Source organism: Brienomyrus brachyistius, chromosome 14 (genome assembly GCF_023856365.1).
Source record: "Brienomyrus brachyistius isolate T26 chromosome 14, BBRACH_0.4, whole genome shotgun sequence".
In the NCBI taxonomy this organism is placed as follows: Eukaryota; Metazoa; Chordata; class Actinopteri; order Osteoglossiformes; family Mormyridae; genus Brienomyrus; species Brienomyrus brachyistius.
The window spans coordinates 5,983,553-5,995,790 of record NC_064546.1 but is presented as its reverse complement, the minus strand read 5'-3'; the positions used below and the strand labels follow the sequence as shown (position 1 = coordinate 5,995,790).

General features: G+C 39.2%; 1 protein-coding gene across 8 annotated transcripts in view; it reads left to right on the top strand.

The window, feature by feature from the left end:
* Nucleotides 1-12,238, top strand: part of akap6 (A kinase (PRKA) anchor protein 6) — a 168,444-nt gene that overhangs the window by 131,761 nt on the left and 24,445 nt on the right. For all 8 annotated transcript variants that reach the window (XM_048974096.1, XM_048974095.1, XM_048974098.1 and 5 more), the window contains one exon: nucleotides 10,107-10,253. In XM_048974096.1, coding sequence (XP_048830053.1) covers nucleotides 10,107-10,253 — 147 coding nt within the window. The remainder of the gene's footprint in view (nucleotides 1-10,106; nucleotides 10,254-12,238) is intronic.

Sequence of the window (12,238 nt, the reverse complement as noted above, 5' to 3'; positions counted from 1 at the left end):
AGTTGCAGTTTTTAGTAAATGTTCAGTCGTAGTAAAATATAATGCATACAGATGTCCGTTGATGTCATTGGAAACAATGGTTTTGCTTTAGACAGGTGTATTGCCATGAGAAGAACACACCATTCAGACCTGCAACAGAGTGCCTGGTTGTTTAATGAATTATCTTTCTTTTTGAAACAACTGACAAAAATCTAGTAAATCAGAAATGAATTATCCTTTATTGTGTCATCATGCAGATGTGAAATAGAAAAATAATACAAAAATTAAGTATATAAAACTAAGTATTGTGGTTTTTATAAAAGGTATTATTTTTGTGAGTGTGTGTGTATATAATTATTCAGGATTTTTAAATTTCCATATTCCTTTGATAGTTTAATGTTCATTTATGGCGCATTTCATTAACATTGTTCATTTTACCTTTCAAAGTGAAATAAGTCTCACTTGCCTTAAGAATGGGCAAAGTGCTCATTGCCAAAGTAGGAGGGCTGTTTTCTATTAGATCAATTTATTTTTCTGTCTAACTGAGCAGGGCATTGCCAAATGTCACACTTGCCACTACACCAAGAGTGGAGATGGGGCTGCCTTTAAGGAGACGCCATGCCTTTCCCACAGGTCGACCCCCCGCACGCTTGCAGCCACTCCTGCTGTGCCGGTATTCCGTTGTCTGTTTCTCTGATTCTGACAGCATGATTCTGGGGTGTCCACTGGCTTAGAGAATCCCCAGATCTTCAGTATCTGCCCTTGGTGCTCTGGCTTCACATGCGAGGCTTCTGATTGGCTGGGAAGGAATGTGCAGAGGATACAGAATGCCCAGAGCCCTCGCTGCTGGCCGCTGCCCAGCAGATTCAAATGCCCACATTTGTACAGTAGCTTGGGGTCTCTGCATATTTGTATTATATTTCCGAAGTTCCAAGATCTATATGTGCCAGTGTGTGTATGTGTGTCTCGGCTGGCACAGTGCATGGGGATACGCATCTCATGCGGACTTGTATGTAGTATGTGTAACTGCAGGAAAGCATGTGTGTGCTTACAAGCCTATGTGTGTGCATGCATAGGTACATGTATGTGTGTGAGTATTTTGGTGTGTGTTCAGAAATATTGGCTAGTTGGTTTGTATTATGCATTTGTATTTGACAAAATATGTGTGTCTGTCTAACCCTACTGGCGTCTATCACAAATCCAATACTAGAAGATTTTCAGACTTAAATACAAATATTAAACCTTATCCTTAATGAATCTTTATTTGATGTATTGCTGTTAATCTTTTTATGCTGGTGGAGCTGAACTCTAACATGACTAATATGAATTTGTAGTGCAAGACCACTAGTATCACTGAGTAAGTTAAATTAATAATGATAATGTCACCAATATAAGTTAAATGCCCTGCGTCGTTTAAAGACGCTGTTGGTATGATATCGGCACATTAAATATCTAAAAGACTTCTTTAAATCAGTAACTGATTCCTTAATATTAAAACAAGCCTGGGTTTATATTGGTGAGAGTGGCAGTTTTGGAGTTGTACATGGCTGTGAGCTGTATGTTCATGTAGTGGGACGAATCCTGTCAATGGGGGGTCCTGACATGCACTCAATGGAATAGAAAGGCACAGAGAACATACCTACACCTCATCCTTGTGAAACACATGAGTGGCTTATATCCCAGGCAGTCACTCAGGAAAAAAAGAGCATTTCCCAGTAGCCAGGCAATAGAGGAGCTGTACAAGAACTTGGTGGGAATTTGGAGGAGTTCATTCTTAAAATGGGCAGCATAATGAGGGGAGACCTGCCTGGATGCTGCAGGAGCTGATTAAGGACTCTAACCAGGAACAAGCAGAATAGTGCCACTGACGCGAGTCGTCTGTGCTGTATGTTTGCAGTATTCTTATTCATATGAACCTTTCTACTCTCGGGTCTAATTTTAGTCGCATAGTGATGCTGTAATTTAATTTGGGATGTTTGTAAATAGCGGAGCAGGAGTACTCGGAATGTCCAGGTAAATAAATGGAAATTCTTCTATTTAACAGTACCAACCCCAAAAAACAATCCTAAATTGTCCACTCTAAGACCCTGCCTTATATTTCAGTCTCTGCTTCACATTAGACCATTTCACATCACGCACTCTTACAGAGTGCTAAAGTGCTTTATATCAGGGATGCAGGGCTGTTGTTTGTATTGTTTGTCCCAAGGTCAGATCAAGGTTTGTTATAATTACAGCCACCCTTCTTACCTCCCCCATCGCCTGCCATCCGTGTCCTATGATATGTGACTTGCTCCTGGACATGAGGAGTTGTGCTGAGAATTATTTGTGAGTTGTTCGTTCGTTGTTTCCCAGACAATTATCCAAAATGGAATATGTGGAATATACTCTTGGAAAATTTGCAGGAAGAAAATGAGGCAAGAAACATGAAATTATCTGATTTGCACTAGGGCGTGTTAATCTCTGGCTGCAGGCTCTTCCAATCACCTATCTCCCTATAATTACTCACAGAGCCGCGGAGCCGGTCTACGGGCTGAAGGAAAACCTTGTCATGTTGTTATTGCTTTTTACTCAGAAAACACCCTGAAGTTTTCATGCTAAATCTGTCAGCTATGACGAACATTGCCTTACAGTGAGCTCCCTCAGCCGCCTTGCAGATGTTGAGATTATGCCACAAAACTCTTAATTAATGACAAACTACATTTCAAGAAAACTGGAATTTCATAAAACTGCAAGCAGATCAAAGCTATTTCCATTAATTTGCAATGCAAGTTTGACTGCAGCTCAGTGGGTCCTTTTCTGACTTCTGGAAAACCCAGGATTAACCCTAACCCTAACTCTAACCCTAACCCTAACCCTAAGAAGACTCAGGGAGGCTTTATACCCCATTATTATGACAGAACCTCTGGAAATGACTTTTATGTATTTGTTGCATTTTTATTTACAGGAAAAGGCAGTTAAGAGACCATGTTTCTTTTTTGAAAAACATTATTCTTTTATGAGCTGTACATATAATTGAAACAGAACAAGACAAAGAAAGAAATAAAGAAGAGACTAAGAGCAATTTAGTAATATTTCCTTTCTCCCATCACTGCAGCTTAAGTATGAGCTATATTTAAACATGGTGTCTTATGGAGTGGGAAAGGAAAAAGGCAAAGTGCGGAGAGAGAGAGAGAGAGAGCATAAAGGTGGGCCCCTGAGTGGAGTTCTCTCGCTCCAGTGCTGTGGAACTCCTCAGGGAAGTCGTGTCTTACTTGCCATCTCAGAAAAGCCACAGCAACAGTTGGGCTGGCCTTCACAATGCAGTAAAAATGAAAAAGCAGCAACAGTCGGGAATATCAGTCTGTCAGCACTTCCTGATTATTGCAGTTTTTACTCTAAGTACAGAGCAAGTCAGCATGTGAACCGTCCTGCTATGTGCTTCTACTGTATGATCATACCTTCTGTACAAATGAAAACTGCATTTAAATATAAAAGTATGTTCATACATAAAAATCTGTCACTTGATTAGATTCCTTTTAGACATGAAAGGGGCTTTGTACATCATCGCACACTGAAATGTAAACACAGAGACAGACACACCCAAATATCATAAGAATCCCTCAAAACAAATCCATGCAAGTTCCCCCGCCGAACCCAGTTTCGTTTGAGATGCCACCCTTAGGTCTCACCCCCATGTCTGTTTTTTGCAGGAAATTCAGTCTGTGAATTTCAGCCCACAATTAATGTGAAAGTGCCATAATGCCTGTGCGAGTCCCGGTGCCGAGTGGCGCGCCATTTATCATCAGTTTTACATTGACCTTGACACCCACTTCATTAGAATAAAGATTGTCTACCATTTAGGTTACATTGTTCCTCCGCACACAGCACCCAATGCAAATTCCTGCCCCGATAGAGGAGTGCTGAGTCTGTCAGAGGTCATCTGCATTAAATGATTGCAGCTATTTTCCAACTGCTTCTTTTCATTCAGTTCAATTCAGCCCTTCTCCTCGCCACCACCGGGACTGCTGGGAATTTAACTCTTTTCACTCGAGCCAGTTCTCACTCCAAGAAACAGTTTTTAATGAGCTTTAAATAGGAACACTTAATTGGCTGTTAAGAAATGGCTGGCAGACAGTGTGAGAGAGAACCTTAGAATTATCAAAAAGACTTAATTCGCCCCACCCCCTCCATGCTCTTCTCAGAGTAAACTTTTTTGTTCTATTACAGTCACAAGAGGGGCCACTTTTTCCCGGGTGCTGCTCATTATGAAAGTGCAATTTAATTGTCATTGGTAAGCAGTGTTGGATCTATTAGAGCAAGACAAGAGGTGTCAGAGATGGAATGTGATTAAAAAAAGAAGCACCCTACCAACCTGAGTTTCTCTCTGCTTAGTTCACTTACTGGGCTCCTCATTCATCTCTATTACTCTCCACATAAGTCAAAACAGGGCTGGCCAACGTCAGTACAAGAATAAGAGGAAAAAGGCAAAGGGAATAAGATGTCGGCTCCCATAACAGTGCTGAGTGGTGATATAATTAGAATTAAATTATTAATGGGGGATACTTAAAAAAGATTGTTTCATGATCCTCTATTAGTGAATTTGCAATTCATTTCAATATTTGTCGTTTGATTTATATCACAGATAATGCAATATATGTCCAATTAACAATGCATGGCCTATGTAATACGATTTTCAGTTAATGCAAATGGAATAAGCTAGAAGAAAGAAACTAATTCAAATTCTCAAATGTAATTTACTTGGCCAGCTCTGCCGATTTTAAATGACATTGCACTTTTTAATTTTTCCTTCCCTCATCAAAGCCCAGGCACCAAATTTATCCTGACCAGGCGAGTCTATTATTAATTTACCAGGAAAATCACCCAAGCAGTTATAATTTCTATCACTTTCTCAGAGTTATTTGCCTTAAATTATTATCAATGAAGAAAAGCCAGGCAGCTTGAGAACACACCGATTGTGTGCAATTTAGCTCTTGTAGTATGTAGTATACAAGAATGTGTAATTTATTCACTTTTGACTTTGTAACTGTGCTGCTTGGAAAACGGCAAGCTACAAACACCTTTTCTTGTCATCCAGGCACAAGTCAAACCCTTGCAGCACTGCTACCCATCCCCCCCCCCCCCCCCCCAAAAAAAAAAAAAAAAAAAAAACATTGTGATTTCGACTGATTTCATTGTTTCCTGTGTTTGTCTGGTAAAGAAAAATACCAGGCCCAGAGTGGGGCAGCAAAGGCAGGGTTTGAGTCTGTCTGAAGCATAGTTCTACACTTGGAGCAGGCAGCTGAGCTTAGAACCCAGGCCTCTGGATAAAAAGAACCTTTGTTTACCACTGAATGGCATTAGCCATGGGTTTCCTATGGGGTCACCATGATGTCTAGCAAGACGACAGGGGGAGGAAACCATGAAAGAACAACCATAAACCATACACACCTCAGTTACTTAGTGATAGAGGGGGCAAAAGCAATAATTATTCGTCTAAATGGTCAGGAATATTGCATGAGTCAGACTGTGTTCCATTGACATATTCTGTTGTAGATAGAAGAAAGTCCTTTGACTATATCAGAAAACTCTGAGGGGAAGCTATTGTGTAGAGCCGAGAGGTCCAGCAAGCCTTTTTTATATAAATAATTCTCTGTAAAAGGCCCTGCTGTTCCTGTGTTTTTGTTTTTTCACCAATCTGTGGGTAGACTGTGTGCTTCTTTGTCTATTGATCCTCTTGAATTTCTCATTAACACTTTGCAAATCTGCGCAATGTATCTTCCTTGGAGAGAGTGTGTGTCGGGGGGCAAGAATATCTCAAATTCCACCAAGCAGCCTCTTGTTTGCTTCTCTTTCTCTGGATATGTCATGAAGAGAATTCCCTTGGTTCCTTGGGCCAGAGTTCACATTGCATGGGCCTATAGCATCCTACTCCTGAGTCATCTTATTTTCAAAATTCCACTCTTCTCAACAGGGTTTTGTTTGTGCAGTTTTTTTCTTACTTAATATAACTTGCAATTTAAAGATCGCTTCTCTGATAGTATTCAATCCGAAATGAATATAAATCCATAGCAGATCAAATCGAGAAAGGCTTGAAAGTTTCTTCCCTAACCCCAGAGTGACTGGGCACCTTGTTCTTAAATAGTGAAGGAAGGTTTAAGAAGAAAAAAAAAAAACGTTTGACTCACTGCTCAGTGTGAGCCTTCTATACTAGTTAGAAAATGGCTTATTCTTCTGGTCACCATGGTGACAATTAATAGTGTTTCAAGGCCTTTTGTTCCAGGCCCGTTTGAGCAGAATTTTTTGGGGCATTATTTTTTGGGGGAAAAAAAACAAAAAAAAAAAACTTTTATTTACAAAAGCATTTTGCATAGACTGTTGAGACTGTTGTCCAAATCAGGGGTTTAACTTTTTTCTTCTTGTGCCGCCTTTTTGAAGTAAACATTTACCATTTTCTTGCCGTGCTTTCTCTGGGCAAGCTCAAACGTGCATCAAAAGCTCGCGCCTCCTCAGCTGTGGGCTTTTTCATCAATGGACTGCTTCTTTCTCCAGCGCCTTTCTTCCTTTCCTTTCAAAGTGTCCAGTGGTAAATAGTGGACACTTAGGATGTCGCCAAATTATTTTACAAAACACAGCATAATTAACTATGCTAAACTAAGCTTGGATACAAGTGGTTGGGCGACTGGTGAAGTTTTGCTGTGACAAAAACTCTGTCTTTAAACAGGAAAATCAATATTTTTAATTACTATTAATTTTTAAGATATTGGCTCTGGGGATTTTTTTTCCGAAGTTGCCACTTCAAACAAAAAAACCTTTCTACTTAAGTACAACAGGATTGTTCACACCAACCTATGTTACATATTCCATGACCACAGTCCATTTTTCAAAAAACAGTTTAGTTTGAATTCTTCTGCTTAGAGACATTCGTCTGACATCCCATCAGATAATTTGGTACAGTTTTTAAAATGGTAGATTTTTCTAGCTGGATGCAAAAACTAGCAATAAAATATACTATCCACCTTGATTTTAACAACACATCCCTCTCAAATTGTGGACACTCTAGTTGCTAGGCTAATCCCTGTTATCATACTCGCATCAGATCTTAGGTACATGTACTATAGAGTAAACAAAGTTAGTATTCAATGCACAAAGCCCAGCTGTTTGTTCTTGTAGAGGTGTTGTTTCACACAGCATCCTGTATCTGCAGAACCTACTGTATGCCTCAGCCCAGAGGTGTCTGCCTTGTCTGGTCCGTGCCTTTTATTATGTCCCCAGTCAGGGCACTTTCAGTCACTCTGTAGTTACGGCCCAGTCCTCCAGAGAACCCCGCGGCTGAATGAGAGCAAGGGTCACTGGGACAAAATGGCAGCTCAGCCCGAGGCACTGGCAGGGGCCTTGTGAGTCCCCAGCAATTTTAATACCACCGTTAATCTTGTTATCACTCGGATGCTATTCTCCGTCGAAAATTCATAGCAGGCTGTCTAAACTCATTTCACTCACTGGGAGCCTTTATACCGGATAGTCCCATGGAAGATTTATGCCATTTTACTCCGGGATCGCTTTAATGTCAGGCAAGGGAACGTGAAAAGCCAGTTTATGTGGCCAGAATGTCACGACAAACCCTGTCTTTTGTTCCACATGATAATCATGAGCTTATGAATATTTAGTGACCCCCCCCCCAACCACACCATTCTGTCAGCAATACCTTAGATGTTAACTGGCTTTTAGGAGGTACCTTTTTCCAGAGGGCAGCTGTGACCACATGGTTTCTGTAGATGCTCAAGTGCAGATGCTGGTTTCAGACATGCTAACTTTTGCTCCACGTAGAGTTTACAAAAAATGACAGTTCCTTCAACGTTTTAACCAGTATTACGATACTGTCATCTGTTTTCTGTTCATTTTTTGTTATATCTATTAAGAACATGTTTTTTGATGTAGCTTATTGTCTTGCACAGTGTTGTCTTTTGCACATTGTAGCAAACGCATATGACACATGCATTATGACACAATTTCCTGTCGTGCAGTGCAATAATTGCCTGTTGTGATGTATACGTTTCTCACACGTTGACGCGCATTTTCTTGAACCCTGACAAAACATGGTGGTAAATTTATGCCTGTAATATGTTAATGTCAATGCTACTTGAGAGCAGTGAAATAAGGATTTTTTTTCAGTTCATGGAATTTTAATTCTGTTCTCTCAACACATTACAGACTCTGAACACACTTCAGATTAATTAATTAAACAGATCTGCAAAAATGGATTGAATATTTTCATGTATGACTGGAGTTTTGCTGACATTTTTAGCATTTCAAATCTATTTTTTTACAAAAATGGATTGTCATCTGACTTTGTTTTTTCAAATAATGAAATCTTAATAAAATAACTATATTTTCAGTTTCATATTATTGTATTATGAACGACAACTTAAAATTATTATACATAATTGCTGGGACAAATAGTTCTCATTTTGTTATCTGTGCTATTAAAAGATTTTTCGGGACAGTAGAAATTTGTAACGGCTACTGTTTCATAATGAAAATTAAATCTGCAGCACAACATTTCCCAAATTTATTCACAACAAGCAGGTAGCTAGTATTTTTATGTACAGCAACCAGTCTACCTAATCAAGCATCATTGTGCAGCAATATCTGTACTTAATAATCTTTACTCTGAGGTTTTACACCTGTAATGATTAAGCGCATTTACCAAAACAATTACTCTTATAATTGGAACAAGGAAAGATCCAAGTGCTTTTGTGATAAAATGTTTAGATATTAACTAAAATGAGTGAAAATGGATTTAGTCATATTTATGAATGTCTGCATGTCCACTATGCACATGTGTGCTTGTTGTGTATAAATTTGTTAATGTCCTTGCTAACCTTGCAACACCTTGCTAAAGAATCCTAGATCTTTTTTAGAGAATTTATTTTGAAAAAGTTTTGATCTCATAAATTTTAACTAGACCTGCTTATTTGTTTTCCTCATGTGTCTTGACTTGTGATCAATATTTTGCTATTTTTTAAACAAAAGAAACACGTAGAATCAATATTTGCTGTCAACAAATAAATTGTATGATTCCCTTGTTTTTCAATGGTAACAGGTTTAATTTTTCTGTAGCATTAAAAAATGAAAGGGATTGATGGCTGAAAAGAATCTGTGATACAATCTCAGTCAAAAAAGTGACAATGAAAAATGATTCTCAGACTTGACAGCAAAAAGAAGGAAATAATTTAAATATTTAAATATGCTATGGCTGTAATGACAAATGACAACCAAAAACTAGAATCAACTAGCTATTGATGCAGAAAATGAAAAGGTGGGGGAATTAAGTAAAAGGGATGTGAGATTGAATAGCGTCAATTTCATAATATACAGTGTGTTGCTCAGTGGAAAGGTTTGTTTGTAGGAGCAGATCCCTGTCTGGGAGCCGCTATCTTATTATCATTCATGCAAATGAATGTCTTGTTTGTATGCCATTCTTTCTAAATCTTTAGCAAAAACAGTTTAGGTTGAAGTGTATGCACCACAATATTCATTAAGTTAAATTCATACACCTTTGCCTAAATATATAGTGTTATGCCCAAATGTTAATCTCGGAAAGGGTTTCTGACCTTTTTGTGACTGTTCACTTGAAAAGTGAGAGTTTAGACAGAGACTTCAAAAGAGACTTTCCTCCAAGCCTTTCTCTTACAGTGGTTACTTTAAATGACAGTCCTGTTCTTGTTGCCTATTGTGATGTGTGCATTGTTATTCACTGGAAGAAGAGAAAAAGGAGAGATCACTGAAGTAGGATGAGAGAATGTTCAAAATTTATTGGTGGGTAACCAGAACTGTCAGGGTAACTGCTGATGGACCCTGTAGACACTGGGAGAGTGTCAGACTTAATTATTTTGTTTGTTTTAGAACGATAACTGATAGGTGATTATAGTGGTAAAGGTTATGAAGATCAGTCAGTCATTTAGAGTATATTCAGAAGTTCAGAATGGCCAAGACCTTTTCTGTTTGAAATTTACCTTTCTCTAGGAACTTGTAGCTAGATAGATGACCAAAACCCTGCCATTGGTCAGAGATGTGTTTCATGCTCAGATATGATGCTGTCCACAAGTGAGGTGAAATACTGTATGTTCAACGTGTCTGTGAATCTGCAGGGGAGCATTTTGGAAATCGGCGTGTGGGATCCCCGGAAATCCCAGCTGCTGGATCGGGTGCAGTCCCTGCACAGGAGCGGAGTCCAGCTGCCTGCAGATTTTGATGAGCGTGTCAGCGCCCTCACACAGAAGTGGAACAAACTGGAGGTAACTGCCCTTATTTTATTTTGGGAGTACAGTGGTCCCCCCTTACCCACGATTTCAGTTACCCACGGTCAACTGCGGTCTGAAAATATTAAATGGAAAATTCCAGAAATAAGCAATTCATAGGTTTTAAATTGTGCGCCATTCTGAGTAGTTTAATGAAATCAGGGACATGAATCATCCCATTGTCCAGCATATCTAGGCTGTATATGCAACCCCACCATTAGTTACTTGGTAGGTTATCAGATAGACTGATTGATATCACAGTGCTTGTGTTGAAGTACCCTACCCCTTTTTAAATAGAAAAACAAAACTTTATTTTAAAAATCAATTCTTATGAGGACCTGGGCAAAACTTTCATTACAGTATATTGGTATAATTGTTCTATTCTATTGCTAGTTATTGTTGATTATCTCCTATTGTCCCTAATTTATGAATTACACTTTATCATTGGTATGCATGTATAGGAACAAACATAATATATCAAGTTTAACATTAACCTTAATATGTATGTACTATGCATGGTTTCAGGCATCCGCTGGGGGTCCTGTAGTACAGATCTCCATGACTGAGTCTCACAATGCCTGTTCAACTCATTCACAAGAACCTTCTCCTAGGTGCTAGAAAGATGGAATCTTTATACTGTCTTCCGAGGGCAATATTCTCCTTGGAAATTTGCATTTATTACTAAAACAACTGACGTTGGTCTCCTAAATTAGTTTCTTATGAGTTTGTCTGAAGATTAACATCTAGTGGCTGTAGCACAATGTCAGTAAATACCTACCATGACATTTACTATCTTTGGATTTTGGGTTTCTTCATAGACCATCTGTTACGTTCCATGAAAAATATAATCATATCCTTTTGAATTACACACCCCACTCCATCAATAGCACCCTGCTTCTTGCATAGGCAAACTGCTACCTGACCAATTTACACGTGTTGAACCTCAAATGCAATGTCATCATACAGAGAATTTCTTAGCTACAGAGAGGGCCAGCTGTTAGACCATTAGAATGAATCACTGAGGCAAAATATAGTATTAATGATCCTCTTTATATTAACTTCAGCCACTGAACTAAAAAGTAAGCATTGTAATGCAATGCTGGAGTCTGTCTGGAGTTTTACAGTTTATACTTGGGCCATGAATATCACTCATAAAAGGTACTTTGGAGATTTTTGGGGGGTAGTTTCAGGAAGCTTCTAAGAGGATCCCATTAGGTCTTGGGGGGGGGGGGGGGGAATCATTGTGCCCATCCTCACCACTGGCAGCTAGAGGCTTCCTTATAAACCCTACAAAGTTCTGCTTTGTTTAGCTGTTTATTTGCTTGGGAAATTCAGCTAGGAACGGGCGTCAAGGCAACAGACTATCGAGGTACAACAGAAAACAGGACTGTTATATAAAAGCCAAAATGATTTCCAAAGAAGGTAAAAAAGAGAAAGTAGGAATTGAGTCTGCTATTGACCTGTGTGGAGAGCTGCCCTGCACCAATAGAAGGGGCCTGCGACATGTCTCATACATGAAGAGGAGAGGGTGCTGTCTGCTTTGCATATTTCAGTCGGATCTGTGGAGGCGTATAGCAGTCAGTACAGAGCCATTGCTTTTTGTTGCTCTGATCGTTTGTGAGTCAAAGAATCGAGGGCAGGAGGGCAGAATTAAACAAAATTAGCATACGCATTATTCTCCAAAGCTAGAGTTTTAATTTAAAACTAAGCACCGAAGAACTCGAGATTACTGTGTTTCCAGCACAGTAATCAGTGTTAATTAACATTTTGTTACATTACAGAAATGCTGACATTTGAACGGAACGCACATGTTAAAAACAAAGTTGTGTTTGCTGGGGATGCTTCTTTCATCGTAGGTGAGCGGCACGCCGGAGAGCGCCGTCAGAATGAGGCACCAGTGGTGCGGAGAGTTTAATCTGTGAATTTCTGCTCCCAGTGCTGCACATTACGGCATCTCAATTGCATATTAAACAAGCCTATCA